Source organism: Halichoerus grypus, chromosome 9 (genome assembly GCF_964656455.1).
Source record: "Halichoerus grypus chromosome 9, mHalGry1.hap1.1, whole genome shotgun sequence".
NCBI lineage: Eukaryota > Metazoa > Chordata > Mammalia > Carnivora > Phocidae > Halichoerus > Halichoerus grypus.
The window spans coordinates 2,419,706-2,445,560 of NC_135720.1; the positions used below are offsets into that span (position 1 = coordinate 2,419,706).

The 25,855-nt window shown below is 50.9% G+C and overlaps 1 protein-coding gene across 1 annotated transcript; it reads left to right on the forward strand.

Annotated features, from left to right (window-relative positions):
* The first annotated feature begins 12,736 nt into the window (after window positions 1-12,736).
* On the forward strand, window positions 12,737-15,649 carry GPR31 (G protein-coupled receptor 31). Its single transcript, XM_036095690.2, has one exon. The coding sequence runs from the start codon at window positions 13,261-13,263 to the stop codon at window positions 14,200-14,202; it is 942 nt and encodes a 313-aa protein (XP_035951583.2). The 5' UTR covers window positions 12,737-13,260; the 3' UTR covers window positions 14,203-15,649.
* The last annotated feature ends 10,206 nt before the right edge of the window (window positions 15,650-25,855 follow it).

Sequence of the window (25,855 nt, forward strand, 5' to 3'; positions counted from 1 at the left end):
GGAGCTGACTCTGAATGTCCTGAGTGGCCCGCTGCTCACCGCATCCTCTGCGCAATGCTCCGTGACAGCTGAATGTGGGAAAAGGCAGTGCCCTTCCAGCTAGGAAGTGAGACAGAACACACACAAACTGGTCAGACCCACAGTTCTGAGCGCGTCCTGTACACCGAAGATCTGATTGTTGAAAAGCAGCTGGGGGAGAAAAGGATGCTTTACACAGTAACTGTGTTTTTTCTGAACAGGGAAAACTGTCCAACGACTGCTAGCCATCACTATACTTTATCCTATTTTGTGTTGCTCTGTTTTTGCAGAAGATCCATGAGAGGAGCAGGGAGATTGTGAACAGACTGCGAGGCCGAGAGAAAGGGAGGGAGGAGGCTCCACCTGGGGAGACCCAAACGGGACACCCCTGTCCAGGTGAGTGGCGGCCACGTGACATCCAGCAGGAAGCCCGGAGCAGGCTCCTTAACCCTGAAGATTCTTGGGCGGAGAGATCACAGTGTGGGACCAGGACTGCCCGGGGCCCGGGAGCAGGCGGCCCTGCTCTGAGACCGAGTCTTACTTCTTCTCAATCCTGGATCCTGTGGCCACAGCTGTCTGTGGCTTTCTGCCACTCCTAAACAAGAGGGACTGATGCCCATTTTCATTTCACTGTTTATTGGTTTGTGAAATCACCTAGCCTTTTAACAAACAACCCAGGCTTTTATGCCCGAAAAACAGCGTGGTCCCCCAGGGGAGCATCTTCTTGTTCCGAGTCCCACAGCCTGCGGAGCAGTGAGGGGTCCAATGTGGAGCAGACACCTGCTGAGGAGCAGATGCATCACAGAGAGGGACGGGGACAGGGGTGGGGGCAGAGCGTGTGTCCCCAGCAGGAGCTATTTGTCTTCGGTAGCATCTGTCTGCAGAGCTTTAGGGGTCTGGCTGGGATTTCGAGCCCCTGTTGACCATAGAGCGGCTACAGAAAAACCCTCATACGAGGTTAACAGAACCCCTCAGGTGCCTTGCAAATTTAGTCCATTTCTCTAATGATGAGCCTCAAAGTTACATACAAATGAGGTCTAAGTTTGTGTAAGACGAGGCTTGCTGACCTGCCTACACCTTGATGAATTGTTTCTTACTCCGTCACTCGTAGGATGTCTCTAACTGAACACAGCGGTGTCCTATTGAAAGAGGAACTGAACTGTATTTTTGATAATTGTACCTATTTGATGTCAAAATATTTTATGATTATAAAGATTATTTTTATCTTTATTATATAAAGATTAAATATTAAATTAAAAATACTACACACAGAGAACACCTATTTTTAAGAAAGGAGTAGTTGATGTGAGGAACATATCTTTGGATTTCCCAACTTAGTAGAAAACAAAACCCAAAATGTTATATTTGTCATGAGGAAACAATAAGACAGATCTACACAGAGGACGTTTCTGCAAAACAACACCCTGAACCCCACAGACACGTGGGTATGGGGAAGAGAGGAAAGGGGAGAGGAGCTGACGTGGTGGGAGGCCCTAAGGTAAAACAGAAAAGGACACCAGAGAAGTGCGTGTGATATGCGGGGTCTGATGGATCCTGGACCCGAATCACACATGAAGGCAGAGAAGGAGAGAGAAAGCCCTGGGGAGGCGAACGTGGGCGGCATCTTCGAGCACTGAACTGTGTCTGCTCAAGCTTCCCCAGGGTGATGCTCGTGTGGGTGATGTAGGAGAAAGTCCTTGTCCTTAGGGACAAGAGGGAGTCCTCAGTGATTCCCACATGCCACACGGGCCCGCACGCACACGCACGTGTGCAGAGAGAGAGCACACAGCCCAGCCGGGAGCGGGGATGGAATGAGGTAAAGCTCCACGGGTGCTGGATGCATTATTATTCTTCATCTTCTCTGTGGGTTTGAAATATTTCAAAATAAAAGGTGGGAGGAAAAAAACATCAACACCAACTTCGTAAATACCAAAACAGCAACAGCTAAGATTAAAAAAAAAAAGGTAAAATGGTTTCTTGTGGGGAGGGAAAAGTTCGGGGTGGGGGGGTAAGGCACTGATAATTTTTATTATGAATCCCACAGAACCTCTTGCTTCTGTGCACTTATGATTTGATAAAAAGAAAATCTTAATTATAATAGATCAGACTTTAAATTTCTTTATTATGGTAAATATTAGTAATGGTAATTTTTATTGGTAATGGTATTTAATTGGTAAATATTGGTAATGGTAAATATTATGGTAAATATGGTAATAAATATGGTAAACAAAAAATTATTTTTAAAATCAGTTTTGAGAGCATACCCATGAAATGAAGAATGAGAAAAATGTCAACATAAAGGGCATCTATATGTTCACTTTGACTCCATGGCACTTATTAAATTTAAGTTTTTTCCTATGAGATTTTAAATCACAACATTTTTAATATAAAATGTAAATATAAAATAAAATGTAATTACTTCACCTACTATGTATATGCAAGACCAATAAATACATTCAAAAATATTGCAACAAGTAGAAGCGTCACACTTTTCCGGATAGCAAAACAGAGACCTTATGAATGCATTCATGTCCTCTGGTGAATTTCTCCTTGGTATGCGGCCTGGATTCAGCCACCTTCAAGAGAGTACAGCACAGAAGAAGAAATCCCTATCTGAGCTGGCCCCCTTCACAGAATTATTTGATCTGGGGCAAGTCCATATTAAATAGGATTTGAACTCAGTTTTTATTTCCCCTTTTAGGTCTAAATTCTCAGAGAGGGCCCCAGTCTGTGACACAGTGGTGGAGGTCACGGTGAGACAGAGTCCAACACCCACTACCCTTTCACGAATCCGCCAGCCAGGGTCTCGGGACTCGCCTGCTTGCCGGCCCCAGGGGACCCACCAGGGGACCACAGGTGTCCTCCAACATCGAACAGTCCTATTACGGGTGACAAGCAGCTAACAGGTGCATCTTTCAGATACTTCTCGGCAAAATCTCATTATCGTTTTAACTAAAAATCTTCATGTAAGACACAGACGTTTACTGCATTATGTAAAGCCATAGTAAACATTTCATCACCTGGTCATTATTGAATCAGAAATCTGCCAACCAGAACTTTCTAAATAGTTGCAAACAAATAAGAACGAATGTTGGTCTTGAAATTTTCAACTGGATGAAGACCAGTTTTCTAACCCCTTGGATACGGATCAGCAATCTCATGGGCTGGTATTGAGCAGGCCACTGAGGGCTGAGGACAGATGGGAGGCGCAGTCCCCAGTCTCTAGGAACCTCGGGCACACCTGGGCTGTAGAGTCTCAGAGACAAAGAGACCATCAGCATGCGGACAGCACGGTGCTGACCAGGGTATTCCTCAGGGAGGAGACACCGAGGAGGCCGTGAGCTGAAGTGCGAGCTGAGGCATGCTCCTGCAGAGTGAGAGAAAGGACATCTCTGAAGGGAACCGCCAAGCAGGGGAGCTATGTGGAGGGCAGCCCGCAGGACAGCCCGTGTCTCCAGGAGTGTGTGGGATGAGGCTGAATGTAGGGGGTGGGCTCAGACACTCAGACTTGGTTGGACTTGGTGCGATAAACAAGAGGAACTGTCCACGTTTACCGAGACAGAACTCGTGGGTTGCAGAAGCTGATTCTGGCAGAAGCATATAAATACCCTGGGAGAGGGAGAGGCCATTTAAGAAAACATTAGTAACCCAATTACACACAGCAAAGTCTACGCCACTGTGTTTTACATTTTCATTGTGCATAAAAATTGTCATCAGCAGAGTAACGGTCCCCAGGGACATCCACAGGCTGAGCCCCGAAACCCCCGAATATGTCACCTCACCAGGCAGAGTGACTTTAAATTGATTAAATAAGTCAGGGTTCTTGAGATGGGAGGTTATCCTGGACCACCTGGGTGGGCCCCGCATAATCACTCCTGTCCTTTAAGGTCAGAGTCTGGGAGAGGACGTCACCACCAGAGCAGGAGGGAGAGGGAGAGGCTTGAGGAGGCGGCGCTCCCCTTTGAAGATGGAGGAGGGGCCACGTGCCAAGGAACACAGGTGCCGCTGGAAGCTGGACAAGACAAGAAGGTGCCCAGAGCCTCCGGAGGAATGCAGGCCTGCAGAAACCCGGGCCTTAGTCCCGAGAGTCACAGGTTGGACTTCTGGCCTCTGACTCCATGAGAATTGTGGGTGTTGGTTGGAGCCACCAAGTCTGTGGTGATGGTGTTGCAGCAACCCCGGGAAACAAACGGAGAAAGCAAGAGGACGGTGCCTGTCTAGGCCTTACCCACAGAAGCTGGAAAGTAATCGAAATGAAGAAAATCAAGCACTCCAACTGCATGAAAGATAGAACATGGGTGACAGAGATAACGAGGTTCGGATAAGGGAGGAGCAGCTGGGTGGCCGACGCTCTGATTTCCAGCCAGCAGAAGGAGCAATAGTGTTCTGCGGACGCGGGAGAATGAGCAGGGCTGACGCCGCTAGAAGTCAGAGAGAGTCTCAGGCGTGGTACTCTGCAGTGCAGTCGACCAGATGCCCAAAGGCAGGAGGCCCCTGCTGAGCCCCAGACGTTCACTGCACCCCCAGACCAGGAGTGGAAGAGACTGGGCCAGGCTGTTGGAGGCTTGAGGAGAGCAGAGGCAAGGCCAGGGCAGGCTCTGCCTCCAGAACTGCAGACCAGGGACAGGGGGAGAGAGAAGAGCTGGCCAGGAGAACAGCGGGAGGACAAAGGACCCAGGGACGCAGACTCCCGGGGCCCAAACGTTGTGGGAAGTGCATCGTCAACAGTGTCGGCTGTGGTTGGGCATTCTGGGCACGTGCAGGAAGGACGACGACGTTAACTGGAGAACTTGGTCCAGGTCAAGGCAATAAACCTCTGGGGGGTCCAGTTTCCTCATCTGCAAAATGAGAAACTGGGGTTAATTTCTAAGAGCTCACTTGCTCTAAAAAATGTTGTGATTCTATGATTAACAGAAAGATCATTTATAGCTGATGATGCCCACTGAGAAAACAGTTTGAAAATACACTAATAACTATGCCTAAGGGGATCCCTGAATAAGAACAATTGGATTAACCAGATTATAATGTTCTTCAAATACTGAAAAATGTCTAGTTAACTGTAGCCAAGATGTCTTAGTTTGGGGCATAACTGTCTCCCCCATTCCACTGAAGGCCTCAGTCTGAGAAGCCCAGCTGGTCCTGAATGGGGTCCACTGTGAACATCAGCTCCTCTTCTCTCCTTGTGTGGGCAGATCCCTCATCCCCTGGAAGTGCCCCTCTCTGCCTTCTGAGTATCAGGTCAAAGGCCTTTTGTTCACTAGGTTCCCCAAAACTGGGAGGACTCCAGTGTGAATGTGGTTTCAGTTTTTGTTTGATTGTAATAAAGGAAGAAAGGTACTTGGTTGATAAAATGTGATTCTCTAAGGATTCTCTCGCCTCCAAGCCCTGTGGGGATCAGCACTCGCCCACGGGAGGACGGCTCATCTGGCAGCTCAGCTGGGAACTGTCAGGCTTGTCATGGTCTCAAGCCTGAGAAACAGGAAAATGAGGGCTTCTCCCCAAAACTCGAACCTCAGTAGCCAGAATGCAAGGACACAGAGAAGAAGAGAAAGGGGGTGGTGTTTCTCGAGGATCAGGTTCTGAGAAGTGCATTTTATTTATTTTTTTAAAGATTTTATTTATTTTTGTGAAAGAGAAGGAGAAAGAGAGAGCGAGCACGAGTGCGGGGGAGGGGAAGAAGGAGAAGCAGACTCCCTGCGGAGCAGGGAGCCCGACGCGGGGCTCCATCCCAGGACCCTAAGATCATGACCTGAGCAGAAGGCAGACGCTTAACGACTGAGCCCCCCAGGCACCCCTGAGAAGAACATTTTAATCAGAATTAGAAACACTCCCATTCCTGTGTCAGCTCCTCAGCTTGCTGACAAAGCATGAGGCCCAGGCGTTTGGTAGGATAACCCGTCCCTGAGGGGAAAATCAGACTCCTTCTCGAATCCGCCAGAGGAGCTGCCTGGCCTCTCTCTAAAATACGAATAAATAAGTACATAAGTAAAAATTGCAGACTGAATGGAGGGAAAAACCACATTGTAAGCTGCGTCCCCCAGCACTGAATCTATCTTGTTTGCATGAAATCCTGGAAGGAAATTCTCTGCATGGCAGGATTATAAATGATGTTTTTCCTATTTGACCCTATAGCTGCCTATATTTTCTACATAGAAGAGATCACTTCTGTAATCCGAAAATAAGCACAAATTTAAGAATTAAATTATTAGGTTGTGAGTTTGCATTGTGCTGGGGAGAACCAGTCCTGGATGAAGGTCGGGGCCTGCGGGTGATGCACAGACTACATTCCCGAGAGAGGACGTTTGTGCGATTAGCATTTTGCCACTGGCCTCGTGAAAACGAGAATGTGAAGACCCCTTCCGACAGGTCTTACAGATACAGAAATGGCGGGGCATCAGGGGAAAGAAGACCGGAAAAGAGAGGAAGAGCCAGCTGGGGGGAGAGGGGGATGGCCATCAACTCCCCTGGGGTCCCCGCCCTGATCTGGGAAGGGCGCGGGTCGGGAATAAGGAAGAAGCACAAACCATAGCTACGTTTGGCATCATTTATTTTTTTTATGATTTATTTATTTATTTGAGAGAGAGAGAAAGCCCCTGTGAGCCAGGGGCAGCGGGAAAGAGAGAGAATCCCAAGCAGACTCCATGCTGAGCTTGCAGCCCGACTTGGGGCTCAATGTCACGACCCTGAGATCACGACCTGAACTAAAACCAGGAGTCAGACGCTTGACCGAAGGAGCCACCCAGGTGCCCTGACACCATTTAAGTTTAAAAATACATGTGTGTCGGGCGCCTGGGTGGCTCAGCTGGTTAAGCGACTGCCTTCGGCTCAGGTCATGATCCTGGAGTCCCGGGATCGAGTCCCGCATCGGGCTCCCTGCTCGGCGGGGAGTCTGCTTCTCCCTCTGACCCTCCCCCCTCTCATGTGCTTGCTCTCTCTCATTCTCTCTCTCTCAAATAAATAAATAAAAAATCTTTAAAAATAAATAAATAAATAAATAAAAATAAAAATACATGTGTGTCTCTGCCGGGGATGTCACAGTCCCTGTCTTTTCCCTTTTCATTGTGCGTTTCCGTGTTTTCCATTTTATGCATTGAGAATATATCACATGTGCAATCAGATAACATTCAAGTTATTCTGTAAAGATGCTTCAAGGGTCATAAATGGGACTGGACCGTGGTCAGTGGGCCACAGGTTTATTGAATGAACAAACTAATGAATAGCGTACTTAAAATGACCAGTTTCACAAAAGCCTATTTTAAAACACCACTTCTGGCTCTGTTCAACCCATTTCCCCGGCAGCAGGGAGACAACAGCTCTGAAAACCTGGTCCCATTCACCAAGACTGCTGTCAGTTTTGCTTTCGTCCACACCTTCCTCTCCCGCGTCCACTTCGGAAGAGTTCGGGGTTTTCCATCATTCTGAACTTGAAACTCCGTTTAATTGTAACATGTGCCCAAAAAATGATGAAAAAGAAAGTTGTTGGGTTTTTTTGTTTTGGTTTGGTTTGGGGTTTTTGGTTTTTTGTTTTTTTTTTCTGCTAGGTAGAACCTTTCTACACTTGACCTGTGTTGGAGTTTGAGTATGATCGGTCACAATTTTATTTTTGTAGGATTAACACTTTCCTACAACAATAACTTATGTTCATAGTGATTTCTTATGCATGAAACCCTGATTACATTCATCATTCACTCCTTTGGGGGTATTTGCATTGTAGGGATATTCTGAGGTTGCTGAAATTCTTGTACCCAAACCCTAAATTCAGACACGTGCTCTGGATCATCACAGGACTCTGCCACATTCATGTGACTTCCACGCTCTGAAGCGGTACTCCCAGCTCCTTTTTCTAAAACATTAACCATTTTTCTTGGAAATGACCATTGCTCCTTCCCCCCAAGGCTCACCCTCCCCGGGGTCGGAGGTGAAAATAAGAGAAGTGAAGAGTCACCGGGTCTTAGACCGGGAGTCCTGCCCCGCTGGGGTAAAGTAGGAATTCCTTAGGAGGAGGAGAAGCAGGCTTGCGGGGGCTGGCAGCTGGGTATGGCAGCAAGAAAAGAAAGTAAGATGCAGTGAACTTTTGAGAGTCTCCAAGACAGCCGCTCGCCACGGTTGAGAAAACGTGCCGTCGCTGTGTTGGGACCCTGCACACCCCAGCTGTGGGCCCAGCCCCCCAGCTGCGCTGCCGCCTCGCCCCGGCATGCCTGAAGACTCTATCCCCAGCCCATTTCAGTTGTACCTATTATTGAATTTTATCATGCGTTTCTTACAATCCTGTGTGTATTCCTTGGCCTTCCCTGCTGGAATGTAAGTCCTTAAAGTTAGGAAGTATTATGAACATGATTAGTATTTGTATCCCCAGCACAAAAGGTACAACACTTAATATGTTCTAAATTTTTTTTTAATAAATAAATGTGTAGTAAAGTATTTACCTTTGCCCAAAAAGAAGTGCTGACCTTTGGCCTCAGCTGCTGGGAGGTCACTCTCAGCCCTTGGAAGGTCATGCGTGATAGAGATATGTTTTCCCCGGGGGCTTTGAGCCAGCCAGATGGTCATACTGTGATGAGGGGCAGGGGCTTTGGGCCACACACATCAGCTGGTCCTCCAGAGGGGAAGGAGCCTGAGATGGGCCACACAGAAGGCCAGCCACCCTGACGTGATGGACCTCAACGAGGCCTCTGGACATCAAGGCTGGGGGCTCCCCTAGCTGACAAGGGGATACGGGGAAAGCCACCTCATCCCGACCCCATGGGGAGGACAAAGGAAGCTCCATACTTACTACTTTCCTGGACTCTGTCCCCTGCACCTGCTCCCTCCCTCAGTGGATCCCAATCTGTGTTCTTTTTCTGTAATAAAATGAAATTATGAACAAAACAATGTTCAATGAGTTCTTGGGTCCTTCTAAAGAATTATCAAAACTGGGGGTGGTCTTGGAGACCCCTGACTTACAGTTGCTGTCTGAGAGGAAGTGGTCTTGTGGGGACGGTCGCTCCAAACCCCATCGTTGGTAACCTCGAAGCGAGTGATAGGAGAATCTAATTCAGAGTAATTATTCAGTCTTTACAAAGTCTTCCATCTGGTTACCCTCAGACATAAAAGAAAAACTGGAAAGGAAAAGTAGAATTAAATTGGTGTGTTGGTTTGAAGCAGTGATTCAGTTTTCATTTAAATTTAAGAATAGGCTTGGGCGCCTGGGTGGCTCAGTCGTTGAGCGTCTGCCTTCGGCTCAGGTCGTGATCCCAGGGTCCTGGGATCGAGCCCCACATTGGGCTCCCTGCTCAGCGGGAAGCCTGCTTCTCCCTCTCCCACTCCCCCTGCTTGTGTTCCTGCTCTCGCTCTCTTGCTCTCTCTCTGTCAAATAAATAAATAACAATCTTTTAAAAAAATAAAATCTTTAAATTTAGGAATAGGCTTGTAAATAAAGCATACACCGTAAAAACTTCTCTGTGAAAACAGAGAAGCTTCCTTAATGGGAAGAGCATTGAAGAAATAGTAATAGTGATTGAAAATAGAGTTTCTGGGGTTAATAAGATTTAATAAGACAAGATCCCTGAGGGAGAAGCTCAAATATTATAACTTTAAAAGACAGGAAGTAAAAAACAATTTAGTGTTTTAGAAATAAGGAAGATAAGTGTGCACAAAGAAAAAGAAGCAGAATTTTAAATTCTGTTATTTTTATTTCCTATATTTATAAAGGAAAACATGTAGTTATTAATGTTTGTGTTATCTATTGAGTTAGGATATCTATTATTTAGAAGGTTTTTGGTATAAGCTGAAATCTGCAGTTACGGGGTAGCTTTGAAAGTCTGTCAAAGTCCTCAGTGTGTCGTGAGAAACACATTTGAGCAGCTTACATCCCTGAAGAGTTAGTTGCCAGCTTTTCTGGGTGTCCCCGGGTGCCGATGGCAGTCACAGGGATGAGGCAGGCAGCCTCCAGGCGCCCTACCTGGGGCTGGCCGTATCGGCCGTGTCGAATTGTCTCGTGCTCCCGAGGAGCCAGCCACAGGGAGGCTACACTGGCGGGTCCTCGTCCATAGAAGGTATCACTATGGGGGTGCCCACTGGGACATTCCCACAGTCTGGAGGCTTGGAAGACTCTCCAAAGTCCCCTTTTAGGAAACAAATAGGTGAACCTGCCTGATGCAGAGATGGGTAATATGTGGGTTGGTGGTCCAGCTGGAAAGGAAAACTCTGAGTCAAATCACCTGAAATATTAGGTAAATCAATGGCCCTGGTGGGCTTCTAGAGACGTGGGCTTTTTCTGACACAGGAGTGAACTGTGGCCAATCGGGAGGCAGCAGAACAACATGGTCACATCCCCGGGCACTGGTTGGCATCTGGGCTGGGAGGACCCTGCTCCTGCCATTTCCTGGCCTGTGACCTTGAGCAAATTACCGAACCTCTGTGGGCCTCCTCCTCTTCATCCATAACATAGAGCTTAAAATTGTACCTACTTCAGTTCATTGCTGCGTGTTTCACTGATAACATGGGTGAGTGCGTGGTGGTGCTGGACACCAGACAAACATGCAGCAAACCTTAGTGGCTATTACTGCTGAGACGTTTCTAGGTCTAAAGTCAGGTCCCAGAAGGGAAGACAACAGAGCACCCTAGAACTGATGATCAACACAAAAGGGAAGCACTATGTTGGGAGCGAAAGGAGTTCTGTTGAAATCACATGGAGATTAACAATGACAACAGCAAATGGATCCGGCACCCACGGTGCCCCAGGTGTGGTGGGAAGGATTTACCTGTAGAACCTCTGACACTCATCGTGACCCTGCAAGGAGGTGCTCTCATCATTTCTCACTCAACAGGCTGGTACACAGATGTTCCTTTGCCTCCCTCAAATTACACTGCTGCTAAGTGGAGAAACCAGAGTTAGAATGAAAATATAGTTGACTCCAGAGCTCAAACCACACTAAACAGAACCAAGATAAGTGAGGCTCAACAGTGGGTCAGGACCCAGGTGAGTGAGGCTCAACAGTGGGTCAGGACCCAGGTGAGTGAGACTCAACAGTGGATCAGGACCCAGGTGAGTGAGGCTCAACAGTGGGTCAGGACCCAGATGAGTCAAGGTCAACAGTAGGTCAGGACCCAGGTGAGTGAGGCTCAACAGTGGGTCAGGACCCAGGTGAGTGAGACTCAATAGTGGGTCAGGACCCAGATGAGTCAAGGTCAACAGTAGGTCAGGACCCAGATGAGTGAGGATCAACAGTGGGTCAGGACCCAGGTGAGTGAGGCTCAACAGTGGGTCAGGACCCAGATGAGTGAAGGTCAACAGTGGGTCAGGACCCAGGTGACTGAGGCTCAACAGTGGGTCAGGACCCAGATGAGTCAAGGTCAACAGTAGGTCAAGACCCAGATGAGTGAGGCTCAACAGCGGGTCAGGACCAAGATGAGTGAGACTCAACAGTGGGTCAGGACCCAGATGAGTCAAGGTCAACAGTGGGTCAGGACCCAGGTGAGTGAGGCTCAACAGTGGATCAGGACCCAGGTGAGTGAGGCTCAACAGTGGGTCAGGACCCAGATGAGTCAAGGTCAACAGTAGGTCAGGACCCAGATGAGTGAGGCTCAACAGTGGGTCAGGACCCAGGTGAGTGAGACTCAACAGTGGGTCAGGACACAGATGAGTCAAGGTCAACAGTAGGTCAGGACCCAGATGACTGAGGCTCAACAGTGGGTCAGGACCCAGGGGAGTGAGGCTCAACAGTGGGTCAGGACCCAGGTGAGTCAAGGTCAACAGTGGGTCAGGACCCAGATGAGTGAAGGTCAACAGTGGGTCAGGACCCAGGTGAGTGAGGCTCAACAGTGGGTCAGGACCCAGATGAGTCAAGGTCAACAGTGGATCAGGACCCAGGTGACTGAGGCTCAACAGTGGGTCAGGACCCAGGTGAGTGAGGCTTAACAGTGGGTCAGGACCCAGGTGAGTGAGACTCAACAGTGGGTCAGGACCCAGATGAGTCAAGGTCAATAGTAGGTCAGGACCCAGATGAGTGAAGATCAACAGTGGGTCAGGACCCAGGTGACTGAGGCTCAACAGTGGGTCAGGACCCAGGTGAGTGAGGATCAACAGTGGGTCAGGACCCAGGTGAGTGAGGCTCAACAGTGGGTCAGGACCCAGATGAGTGAGGATCAACAGTGGGTCAGGACCCAGGTGAGTGAGGCTCAACAGTGGGTCAGGACCCAGATGAGTGAAGGTCAACAGTGGATCAGGACCCAGATGAGTCAGGGTCAACAATGGGTCAGGACCCAGGTGAGTGAGGCTCAACAGTGGGTCAGGACCCAGATGAGTCAAGGTCAACAGTGGGTCAGGACCCAGATGAGTCAGGGTCAACAGTGGGTCAGGACCCAAGTGAGTCAGGGTCAAGGATGGGCCAGGACCCAGGTGAGTCACGGTCGAGAATGGGCCAGAACCAAGGTCAAGCATGGTCCACAATGGGAAGAGATGACTGGATTCATTTAATATCTCATGATCTTGACTTTCTGGTGGAATCCATGCATCTTGACCAGCCATCAATTTTATTTTGTTCTCAGGGCCAACGGAGGCCCGCAGGTCTAGATCCTAATCCAGGTCGTGTAGGAGGGAGGGGAAGGCTCCTCAGCAGAAAATAAAATTTGACAAAATAAGAGGACAATCGAAAATGGTCAACCGTGAGGGAGATAACTGGGCCACCAGAGCGTCCTCTGTGATGTCAGGGACCAGATCTGAGTGCCTGTGCGTGAAATGGAGCCCCGTGCAGGAGAGGCTCAGTAAGTGTCCTTCCTCCAGAAGAGGAGTGCTTCCCCACGAGGCAAACTCAAACTAGAGAAGCCTTTGGTTTGCATCATTATTTTAACTGTATAAAGACAAGACATCCTGGTGTGATGAAGCCCCTCAGGCTCCGTGGCCAGTAGCCACGGATGCGCACCTGTGCCCACCCAGACATTCAGGACATGGTCGTTCCAGCGAAAGGCCAGATGATGTGAAGTGAAACACAGTTTCCCCTTTTTAGGGCAAAACAAAACAGAACAAAACTGCCAGGGTTTTTTCCCTCCCCGCCGATCCTCTTTCCCCAAACAAATTTTAGTTTGCTTTTGACTTTATCCTGATGCTGGTTCAGTACTTTTTCTTTCTGAGAAAATGCAGAACTCACAGATCCTGTGGCAGGAAAAAGCCCGTGTCTTTCACTTTGTGGGAAGGAGCATTCCCCAAAGCCCCGGCTCTCTGTGCTCTGCTACTTTAAAGTGGAGTCCGGCAGGATCGGCGACATGCCCCCCGCCAACTGCTCGGCGCCCAGCGCCGTGGTGGAGGCATCTGTGGCCACGCTGCTCCTGCTGGAGGGCGGCCTGGGCCTCCTGGGCAACGCCGTGGCGCTGTGGACCTTCTTCTTCCGCCTGCAGGTGTGGAAACCCTACGCCGTCTACCTGCTCAACCTGGTCGTGGCCGACCTCCTGCTGACCTTCTGCCTGCCCTTCCATGCCGCCTTCTACCTGAGACACAAGACGTGGAGCTTTGGACACGCGTCCTGCCAAAGCCTGTTCTTCCTGCAGGTCCTCAGCCGCGGGGTGGGCGTCGCCTTCCTCACGGCCGTGGCTTTAGACCGGTACTTCCGAGTGGTCCACCCTCGGCTGAAGGTCAACCTTGTGTCCCCCCGGGCGGCCTGGGGGGTGTCGGGCTTCGTGTGGCTACTGCTGCTCGGCCTCACCCACCAGAGCCTGTTCGTCTCGGAGGCCGCGTGCCCGGGTCTGGAGCCCGCGGGAGAAGTCTCCTTCAGCATCATTTGGCAGGAAGCACTGTTCTTCCTGCAGTTTGTCCTTCCCTTTGGGCTCATCCTGTTCTGCAACGCCAGGATCCTCAGGACCCTCCAGAGGAGACTCCGAGACCCGGACAGACAGCCCAAGCTGCAGAGGGCCCGGGCGCTGGTGACGGTGGTCGTGGTCCTGTTCGCGGTGTGCTTTCTGCCCAGCTTCCTGGCCCGGGTCTTGGTGGCCGCCTTCCGCAGGGTGGGCGGCTGCGGGTTCCTGGGAGCGATGGTGCACGTGTGCGACGTGACCAACGGCCTCACCTACCTGCAGAGTGTGCTCAACCCGGTGGTGTACTGCTTCTCCAGCCCCGCGTTCAGATACTCCTACCGCAAGGTCTTCAACACCCTCAGAGGCCGAGGGAGGGAGACCGAGGCCCCGGGGGACATCAAAGACTCCTACTCTTGAGGCCGGCCAGCCCGCCGGGCCCCGGGGCGCAGGAAGGGCAGCGATCTGGGCGCTAACGACCACCGCTGAGGGTTGCAGGACGAGGACACTCCGGGGCTGCGCCACAAGGATCGGGACCCCCACGCCGGCACAGCTGTGGCCAGTGCTCTCACACACACCGTCTTCTGGATTTCCCTCAGCTGTTCTGCATGATCGGACAGAGCAGGTGAGCAAGCCAGAGGCTCCTTTCCACCCACGACAAGGCAGACTGAGCCGCTGACCTGGAAGCCCGCTGCTACTGCGCTCTCACGGAAGGTGTTCTCATGGGCCCATCATGGGAGGATGAAGGCGGAGAGGGGCACCACTCTTGCTGCGTCTGGTCTTGGTGAGTCATCTGCTTTCACTCTCCGGGGAGTCTGCTCTCTCCGCCTGCCGCACACACTTGTGACGACTGGCCCCGGAGAGGGCACGCGGGACTGCAAGGCCACGTTCGGGGGGCGCACCTTATTGAGTTCCATGCTCGGCTCTGCCTGGCACATAGTGTTTCCAGTTTATAACATTTTGCTTCATTTGCATGGATGGTACATGATGTCAAAGACAACACTGTTCCCTAGTTTATTATAAGAAACACGTTCCTACTAAATTTCTCAAAATTGCCACCAGAACTTCTCTCTCGAGTTTGAATGTCTAAATGCTTTTGAAACTCGCTTTGCTTCCCTGCCCTGAGAAGTCACTGTAGTTAATGCCCCGGGAGGCCACCCAGAGCCGGTGGGCCCACCTGAGCCCAGCCCCCACGCTCCTGCAACAGCCCCATGGTCTCATGTCGTGCTCTGAAATGATGCCCACGTCTGGAGCTCGCGATGCTGACAACAGAGTGTGGAGGTTTCCTACCGGACTGCCTTGTCTTGTCCTCTTCAAACCTGGTGCTGTGGCCCCCAAAAGGGACCCCCAAAATGCGAAGAGGAGGCACAGGGTCTAGTTTGTGGGGGGCCCACACCTGTGGCCTGAAGCTGCACCTGCCTGGTCCACACGGACAGACCCCTGCTCTTCCCCGGGCCGCCCCAGGATCTTGGTAATATTCAGAGTGAAAAGTGGTGACCTTAGGCCAGAGGAAATGGCAATCCTACCTTCTGGATCGTTCGCCTACCAGGTAGGCTCCTTCTCGGACCCAAGTTTAAAATGTGAGTGTGTTCCTGTTCCTGTGCTCTGCCTAACACGGTTCCCAGAGGATGGCAAATGCGCTCAGCGATCCTAGGCCACGGTTAGCAGGTTTCGTGTCCTCTAGAGTGAGTGGGATTTCAGGTGGCTGGTACGGAGCTGTGACCAGACAATAATGCGGGAGGTCCGAATAAAATTCTCTGCCCTGGACACAGTCTACACCGCGCCCGTCTTCTTGCCGTGGGCTCACTGCACATGCCATTGCACACGATGCTGCTTTTAACAAATCTAACATTTAACATAAATTTAATTAAACATAACATTTTCCACCTCATGATAAACTCTCCACAGTCTTTCTTTACTTGATCCCTCAATAATCTGTCCAGATGTTTCTTAACCATTTCCCTGAGGCTGGACACTGCGATCTGCAGCCCTCCGCACAGGTAAATCGGGCTGTGAAGTCACACAGCCCCCCAAGAGACCTCAGGCCTGGGAAGCCGGCCCACACCGGCCGCCCGAACAGGCTCCGGCCCAGTGCCAGGCGCTGCGGAACCTTCTCAGCACGGCTGTCTCCGGGCTCCTTGCTGGGTGAGCCAGCCTTGTGCAGGAGCTCAGCAGCCGGCCGCACTTCCCACCGATCCCTGCCCGTTAGCCCGGCGACCAGGGGTCTCATCCCAGCAGAGCCCCGGCCCTCCTCTCTGCTCCTGCCGCCCGGCAGGTGGGGGACCCAGGATCTTTCAGAACACCCTGATGCCTGGGCCAAGCCCGATGTTCTGGCTTGGTCGTCTGGGGGTCCCAGGGCACCAGGGTTTTTGAAGCCCCTCTTTAATCCTGTGAATGCGCAGCCAGAGCTCTCTGCCTGGGGTGAGTGGCCATGGTCAGGGCCCTTGGGTCAGCTTCCTGCTCTGTCGCTTCCTAGCTTTGTGACCCGGGACAAACCACCCAACTGCTCTGAACTTCCCTCGTCTGGTGAAACGGGGGTAACAAACCCCGACCTGTGGGATTATCGCGTGGTTTAGGGAAGACAATACATGAGATGTGGAGCACGGAGCCTCGCACAGCGTCAGCACGTAGTAGATATTACTCTGCCGTTCTCAGGCGCTCGGGCTTTTCCACCCACTTCGTTTCCATCCCCGAGCAGACTGTGTGCCCTTCGGGGGGACACAGCGGTTTGCCCGTGCGCCCCCAACATGGGGCCGGGAGGGGGACAGGCAGTCAGCGAACTGGAGGTCGCAACATTCTGCTGACTCAAAGGTTTGCTAGGGTTCTTTCTTCCCGGGAAATATTTTCCAGATCTTCTATGAGCATTCTGTCGGCCTCGAGTGTCATTCTGCACGTCTGTGGAGAGGGACACCGTTTCTGCAGTTGGCAGGTCCCGGGTCCAGCGAACCCTCGCCTCTGAGGATGCTTCTCTGGCATCGTGTCCTGTCACTCCCATCACAGAAGCCCCGCGAGTTCTGCATCAGACAGTTGTCTTCTCTGAAGACATACGGGGGAGGAAGGGGGCTCTTGTCCTTCTCCAAACTATTTTCTCTGAGTGAGGAAATGAGTCAGAAGGAAAGTGTGGGCAGGCAACAAAGGATGGGCCTCAGAACCACAGCTACTTTGCTGTCAATAGCAAGTTTTACTTTCTTTTCTCCTTTGACTTGCTTCTTACAATGCAGCAGGTGCACGGTCTCGTCTGCTATTCTTGCAAATCTCAGCATTGTCTGGAAGGACAGCCAAGAGCCCGAATTTCAATCTGAGTGATGAGTTTCTTTCCCTTTTCAGAGGAGACTGTCAGTGTTTTTAAATTCTGTTAATGTTGTCTTTTTTTTTCCCCCAAAATCCAGTAAGTCCCTGATTCCTCCTTGGCTAAATCTAAGTCCTCCAAGTGCTGGGCATCGTACACAGAGCATTCGAATCTCTGTCTTATGACTTCCTACCCATGTTTTCTGGTCTAGCCCCAGACCAGCCCCTTCATAAAGCCCCCTGACGACACCCCCCAGCACCCCAACACACTCCCCCCACCCTGCAGGCCGCCCTCTGGTGCTCACACCTGCTTTCCCCTCTGCGTCCCCTCCCTGAAGCTTGTATGTGTCCATGTATCTTTGTGTCCCCAGCAGGTGCACGGGGCCTGGCACACAGTAGACAGGGACTACATTGTGGGATCAATAACAAATACATGAACAAACTAATCTGATTTAAAGTTAACCAATTAACTTTATTAATCACATAATAGGTTTTTTAAAAATATACTTTGAAATTCTAGATCCAGAGGCAAAGTTAAAGTATCTTTTTTCCCCTAATTTTATTTTATTTTATTATGTTATGTTAATCACCATACATTACATCATTAGTTTTTGATGTAGTGTTCCATGATTCATTGTTTTCATATAACACCCAGTGCTCCATGCAGTACGTGCCCTCCTTAATACCCACCACCAGGCTAACCCATCCCCACACCCCCCTCCCCTCTAGAACCCTCAGTTTGTTCCTCAGAGTCCATAGTCTCTCACAGTTCGTCTCCCCCTCTGATTTCCGCCCCCTTCATTTTTCCCTTCCTTCTCCTAATGTCTTCCATGCTATTCCTTATTATCATATTATCATATTTTCCTAGGAAGACAAGCATACAAATGAAAATATGATAATCTTTCATATTTATTGGAGAAAGCTTTTCCTCTATATTTTCACAGTCTCTTCTGCCACTAATTGAGTCAATAATTTCGATTTATTTAGGGGTCAGGATAATGAACCGACTGCGTATCTGCCTGTGGGCTGGGTCAGGGGCCATGAAGTGCGTCAGCGACTCTGAGGCTTCCGGAACACACCGCTAGTGTTTATGGACCCCCCAAGCTCCGCCATCCTTGGAATGTCTCCCTTCTTACATTGTGGCAAAACACACATCACGTAAGATTTGCCATCTTAACCGTCTTCCTGCACAGTCCAGCGGCAGGAAGTATCTTCACACTGTGGTGCCTCCATCACCACCGTCCATCTAGAACTTTCCATCTTCCCCAGCTGAAGCTCTGACCCGTCCAGCGCTGAGCCCCACCCCTGCCCCGGTCCTGCCACACACCCGGCTCTTTCTGTCTCTGGGAATGGGACAGCCGCAGGGACCTCGTGCGAGTGGGTTGTGCAGTGTCTGTCTTTCTGTAACTGGCTTATTGCCCCCCTTCCCCGCACCTGTCCCCTGCCCGTGGGGCGTCCATCTCCTGCCCTCCCAGGCCGGGCCCCAGCGATGCCCTTCTCCCAGAGGCTGCGGGCCCTCCTGCACAACCCCGTCCGCTCCCTCCCCTCCTTCATGCAGGTGGTGTGAGAGTGTAGACGGTCTACACTCCACACAGTGTGTGCTGTGCTTCCGTAACACGCCGTGGCCCAAAATAGTAGATGCACCAATGGAGTCTCAATAATAAGTCATTTTCGTTTGCAAAACCTGTGGGGTAAGCAAGGAAAGTACTATTTCCCCATTTGCAGGTGAGCAAACTGGCGCTCTGCGGGGTCAGGGGTATTGTGGGGCCGCAGGTCACCGGTGGGCAAGACCGTGACGCGGGCCTGGGCCGAGCCGGTTGGGGTCTCTCCAGGATGCTCTCGGCCTATGCCTTTCTCTTGGGCTTTCACTGCTTTCTTATAATTTGATTTTCCTCCTATCTGGTGGCATCCCAGTAAATGGCCATCTAGGAGAAAAGATGTGGCGTTTGCTAAGCACCATGGGGTTCGTGCCCACCGTGGCAGGCTCACCGATTCCAGAACATTCCACAGCTGAGTCACCAGCGCAGCACTGCTGTGCCCCCTCGTGTCCCCTTGCGATCTGGTGTCGGTCCCTGCGCACTGCGGTCCCCTACCGTCCACGGGTGCCCCCCTGCAGGCAGGGCCCAGGGGCTCGAAGGCACACACAGAATTCCCCGCAGGTGCGTGGAGCAAGTAGACGCTGTGGTCCTGGGCCCACAGGAGCCCCGCACACCCGCTCGTCATGGACAAAGCTTCGTGGGCACCCCGTGGGGACTCGTGGAGACGTCCACAATGAAAGCTTTTGGTAAAGGCTCCCGAAGGCCGGCCAGATCCAGGCACCCGGAAGAAGCTCAGGGAGAGGCTCTGAGGGCTGAGCTGTGGTAACTAGAGGACATCGGGAGGCAAGCCCTGGATTTCTGAGGAACGGAAGGGGACGTGCTCTGGACACGGAGCCCGAGGGAGCTGGACACTCAGGATAAAATCCCAACTCCTCCCCTTGTGGCTCGTCACTCACAGCCCCCAGACGGGAGGACAGTCTCCTGGGCACGCCCAGGGCTCCCTGCTCACGCCTCCTGGGAACCCCTTCCCGTGATGGAGCCGGCAGCGCGTCTCCGGGAGGGGAACTGAGAATATTAAGTGAAAAGAAAACTTACAAATGCCAGAGACATTAACCAAAAACTGCTGCACAGCTCCCCTTTTATGTTTTTATTCCCAAAATACACCGTAACATGGAACAGTTTTCCCTGTTCTAGTTGCGGATGGCAACAGGAATACTTGGCCCAAATGATAGTCTTACTAAGTTAAACTGACTGAATACAGCACAGCAGGACCTGGGGAAAGAGGCTGGGTTCACGGTGTCATGAGCGTCACGGTTACAAATTTCCTTCCTTCCTTCTGTCTGTCTGTCTGTCCTTCCTCCCCTCCCGCACCCCGGGTGCTCTGGCTTCTCTCCCACCGGCTGGGGAGACCAATGGGCGGCATTTCCAAGCCCAGGAGCGCTCCCGGCCCCAGACTGTGGCCCCAGAGAACACCCGGGAATCTTCCCTCCGTCAGTCCGTCAGTCCGTCAGTCCATCAGTCCGCCCGGGGAAGGAGCGCAGAATGCTTTCTGCACTTTCACTCACAAAGGACAGTTGGCCTGATGAGCCGCCTTGAATCCGGGGAACTGAGCCGTGAGGTCCCTGCCGCCATCCCCACTTGGCGTCTGCAGCAGCTTCCGAGAACAAGCGTGTGGGGGGCACTGTGGGGCAGCGGACGGCCAGGGGGACGGGGGCCCACAGACAGGCTCGCGTGTGTGGCAGGCGGCCGTGTGCGGGAGAGGAAGGGAGAAGCAACAGACCCACACCTCGGGGGCCCCGCACAAGACACCCACAGAGCCAGCGGCAGGAGGCGGGGGGCCCGGGCGCACCTGCTGCGTAGGGCTACTCAACGACACTCTGTAACCTGCTGCCCAAATGCTGCACTTCGGCCCACAGACAGATTCTGATTGGCTCACAAGGCTCACAATTGTCATACTATGTGTAGTTAAAAAAAAAAAAAAAAAAAAAACACATTTTTAAAAGTCTGGATTTCCGGCTCTTCTTGGAAACCGGAAGATTTACCAGCCCTGGACACTGATTCCCCATGCACTGGCAGGGGTGCAGCCCTGCCCATGAGGGCGCTTACCTTGTGGCCCCTCTTCTACACTTCGCCGTGTTTCAAACACAGTTTCCCAGTGTCCCTTCCTTGGTAAATGTGATGGGATGGTTGACTTTCTGTGTCCACTTGGCCACACCATGGTGGTCAGTGGTTCAGGAGATGCTAGTCCGGGTGTTGGGTGAAGGTGTTTAATGGATGTGGTTAACATCTACTGTCAGTTGTCTAGGAGCAAAGAAGATGGTCCTTACTAACGTGGTGGGCCTTGTCCAATCAGGTGAGGGTCTTAAGAGCCCAGACTCTGAAGATGCCTCCAGACTGGGGCTGGAAACCCTGCCTGACACGGCAGCCTGCCATCTGACAGCCACACGCGAGCCACATGCTTGAAGTAAATCCCTGTATCTGCTGGGCATCCCCTGCAGGCTGTTTCTCTGCAGCCCTGAGGGACAGAAGGAAGACGGACTCTTGGCCCTGCTGCCCCACGCTTCCACGGAGCAGAGCCGCCATCTCAGGGACCTGTCAGTGCAGAGTTTTGGGTTCACTCTGTCCCCTCGTTCCAGCTGCGGTCACCTCCAGCTCCCCCCTGATGTCAGTATTCCTGTACCAGCTTGAGGACAGTCCCAAGTCCCAAGGCTCGTCATTTGGTTTCTGTTCGTCATCGGGCCAGTGGTCCTCATGCCCCAGTCACACCGCACTGGGTCAGGCCACAGCTCGTCCAGCAATGCTAAACACGGAAATTCAGCACAGATGCAGGTTTGTTTTCGACCTCTGGGCCAAAGCTCACACTGTTCTATGATCAACACATTTGTATGACACTTTTTAGATTTGGCCAGAAAAAAAAGAGCCAAGCCTCCCCACAAACCTACTCGCATTTCACACCTGCATGAAATAGAATCACCAATTCTGGGCTAAGTGCTCTTTTCAGTTAAAACACACCAAAGGCATATTTAATAATTAGAAATATTTCTAAACTTAAAAAACACAGGCAAAAGAAACCATCTCTGAGCCTGAGCAGGAAGCTGGGGTGCAAACGCAGTGCACATTCTAGAGAAAATAACTACGTTTCTGGGAAGCGATTCCTCGAGGCCACCAAGAGCGTGGCTCAGGTGGAGGACGTGAGATGTGGGGCTCTGGTTTTTAGCTTGTACATTGCTCTCAGGTGGAGGAAACTCCCCAACCCTTTCATGAATCATTGTTCTCATTTTTACTAGAACTCGGGTGCAATCACACTTCTGAGGTTGAAGACTCCAATCACTTGCATAATTAGAAACCTGTTAGTATAATTAATAATCCTGGAACACTCCTGTGATTATATTATTTTACCCACAAGCAATTAGAACTTTTATTTTATTCTAAAACATGGCGTTTCTTTGACTTCAAACACCAGCATAAAACAATTTAAGAGCTAGCTGCCTAGAAAAATGCACTGCTTATTTCTTCTATTAATACAAAAGTAAACACTCGGAAAATAAAGGAAGGAAACTATAAAAATGGTGTAGTGCAATTCACTGGAAGCCATGGTAACTTAGTAATCACATTACTTGAAAATTAAATTCCCCACCTGACATTTAAGGGGTCGGGGGTGTGGAGGATGATTAAAACAAACAGGGTCATTAGCAGAGAGGGAAACAGAGTCTGCCATCCTCATACAACCAGGGCCCCGGATCCCGTGCAGACTGCAGCTTAGCATTTCCTGGTGGGAAGAGGCTTCCCAGGCACTGAAAGTCCTGCCACCAGCGGATGCGCCCCTCCTGGCCCCGCCCACCTCCCTCCAGATCCCTGGGAGAGCTGCGGACTGCCTTGGTAACCATGGTAACTGTCAACAGCTTGGCGAAGCCTGGGTGCTGGAGCTGCCCGGTGAGCGGCTGGCCCCAGTGTCTCCTTCAGCTGGCAGATACGACCGATTCCTTAACACCCAAGGGTGGGTGCACAGGGTATGGGCGTTCCCAGGGAGGAGCAGGAGGCCACAGTCGTGACCTCCCAGTAGGATCCACATCAAACTTACAAAGCCTCGTTCTGAGTTTGCTTCTCTGTGAAATGTGGCATTCAAAACAGGTTTCCCACATCTATGCTCAGCTTATTATTATTAACCATGGCTTAAAACCCAGGGGGTCAGGAGTGTGCTCGACCCACGAGGGGCCGTGGCCAGGGACAGCCATGGGATCCAAGCTATGGGATACAGGGGAGAAGCTCTCAGACCACTAATCAACCTGCTGCAGACACCTTTGCCACGTTTGTGGAAGATGGCAGGGCTCTCTCTGCTGGCAACCCCCTCGGGGCACTGCCAACCAAGGTTGGTGGGGGAGGAACATGGAGGAGAGCCTGGGAGGGAGGTGGAGGCTGTGGGGTGGGATGCATCCTTTGCAGCAGGGGGACCGCCAGGCCCAGGCGCTGCACCGCTTGGACGGGCTCAGCCCTGTAATAGTAACAATAAAAGGCAGGTTGGCTCCAACACGGTTAATGTCTAGTTCACACTGGAGCGCCAGGGAGTGGACTGACCAGTGGGAATTCTGCTGGCTCCCAGGTCACCCAGGATGACGCGCACACTGGTACCCAGTGTCACCGGCTAGAACAGTCACCTGGCTGAAGGCAGTGCGGTGTGTGGTGTCTACGCCACAGTGATAGATCACCTGTACCCAGCCGAGGACTTCGATGTGAGGGGCCCAACAGCTGATGACATAGCTACCAAGGTCATGCACATGTCCATAGTTGGGACCCCAGAGCCCCTGCTCCCAGATCCAGTGGTGGCCACTGCATGACCTTCCCCACATGACTGAGGAACGGCTCTGTTAAGAGGCTCTTCCCAAAAGTGAGGCTAGGCTCCTGAGTCCCCCCCTCCTTGGCACTTTGACATGGGGTCTCCAGGGAGGACCCCCATACATCTCCCACCACACTGCACAGATCAGAAGCCGCAGTGAGATTCTCCATGCATGCTGACTCACCCAAATACCACGCTACTCCTCTGTTGTCCTAATAATTAGGGGGAAACAAACCAGGTATACCCAGAATCTAGAAAGCTAACAAAATGAGTGTTTAGTTTTAGAATTTTAGAATAAATTTCTGGTGAGTAGGAGATTATATCTCTTCTTTTAAAAAAAAACACCTCTCCTTAGTACTTTAGAATACCCTAAAAGTGTCCTAAAATATATAATTTAACGTATATATAGATAATATATTTTCTAAATCATTCATAAAACATATATACATTTGTAAATACATATGCATACACTATGACCAAAACAAACAAGGAGAAACCTAAAAACCAAAATATAGGTAGTCACGTGGCAAAAAAAAAAGAGCCAATCTACTATTACATGAATATTAAAGGCAATTTAAAAAATGAGTGGCAGCAATACTGCAATCAGATTTAAACTTAGTAATTATTATAAGGATTTTCTACTGATTCTGGAGGATATAGTAGAAGATTCTATTCATATTGTATATTTGGTTTTTTCTGTAAAATAGATTTATTCATTACAAATAAACCTTCTCCCGTTAAAAATACAAAATCTGAGGGCACTTAGTTTATTTTTGTATCTCTCCATTCAGAAGGTGACATTAGGTTATCTAGAATCTCCTTTTTTATTATATGCCTCTTTCCTGTTAGAACTGACATTTTAACTCATAGATTCTTCATTGTCCATTTTGTTACTTTTCCTTTTGTTTATTCCCTAAACCAGAAAGTATATCCCCCTGTTTTGTTAAAGCTTTACATCCTCTCACATATCTCAGAGCTACTTTGTTACTTTGGGTGCAAGCGGCGGGGGGGGGGGGGGGGGGGGGGGGGGGGGGGGGAGCTTCCAGTGCGCGTGTGTCCTACAGAGTCAGGACCTTTCACCGGAGAACGTCCTTCAGTGTCCACCTTGTTTCTAACATCATCCATCAAAACACAAAACAAAACAATTATTCAGCAAGTGCTAATATGTGTCCACATATATACACAATATAAATCAAATATTGTGTTATTATAGTGATATATAAGGTAGAGTACAAATAGAAAATACACCACGCTGAAATCAGAAGCATCTCAGTGCCAACAGATAGAAGATTTGGGGGCAGTTCCTTTTTTTCACTTCGTACATTTGTTTTTGGGCGTAAACTTTAAAGCGCTTGCACCACGCAGGCTCGCGGCCCCTGCCTGAAGCCCCTGCGGACGCTCCCAAACCTGCAGGCGCCGCATGCGGCCACCAGGGGGCGGCAGCGCCCCGCCGAGGAGCGGGCCCCAGCCCTGCCACGGCCCTGGTGCCTTGGTCTGCCGCACGTGCACCTGCCCGCAGGCCCGGCTCAGGAAAAGGATCGCGAAGTGTCACGTTGAACTCAAGAACCCAGGTAATCTCTCAAAAGGAGGCAGAGGAATGAAAATTCCTTATTAAAACAGTAACGCTCTTCCCAAACCCGGTGCTGTGAAACTGTGGACTGAGCAGCGCGGATTCCCCGGGGGCTCCTCCTTGGGATGTGGTGGGGGAAGCTGCTGGGCTGGGCCTCCCGGCCGCCTCCATCACCCTCCGCTGGGGCCCCAGCTGAGACCCCGCCTCTCCCTGCGCTCAGACTCCTGTGTGGCTCCACCTGTTTCCTTAAGAGGCGCGGCCTCTGTTCCTTCCTTTTTCAAGGGACCCACTCGGTCCACTTGTCCTTGCTCCCCCTGAAGGTCCTTTTCCTGGCATCCCTGCTCCCATCTCACATAGTGACAGAATTACTGTGTGTTCACTGTTTTTATAGGGACGTGGACACGCGGACAGCCAGTGGAGGACTTTAGGAGTTTTCCCCAGCTTTCTTCCACCTGCTTGTAACCCCGTAGCTAAGCAAAGGCCAATAGGTTGGAAGAAGCCATTCCCACAACTTACAGGTTGTCCCGTTAAAGACCAGGCCACCTGACACCTGCTTTCCCCTTTTCCTCTTTCTGTTGGCTGGGACGGAAATGTGATGGAGGGAGCTAGCGCAGCTCTCTTGCACCAAGAGGATGGCCTGGAGTTGAGGACAATAGCATCGTACTGATCATCTTGGACTGTCTACCTGGAGTCAAAAGAGAAATCAACCAAAGGATTAGGAAGATACAGCTCTTGCCTCCAGCCATCTTATGGAATCCCCTCAATAAAACATCAGAAAAAGTATTATATTAGCAAATGCAACCCAAGGAAAACATAAGAATGCAAGCTGGCAGTCGGCAGCCG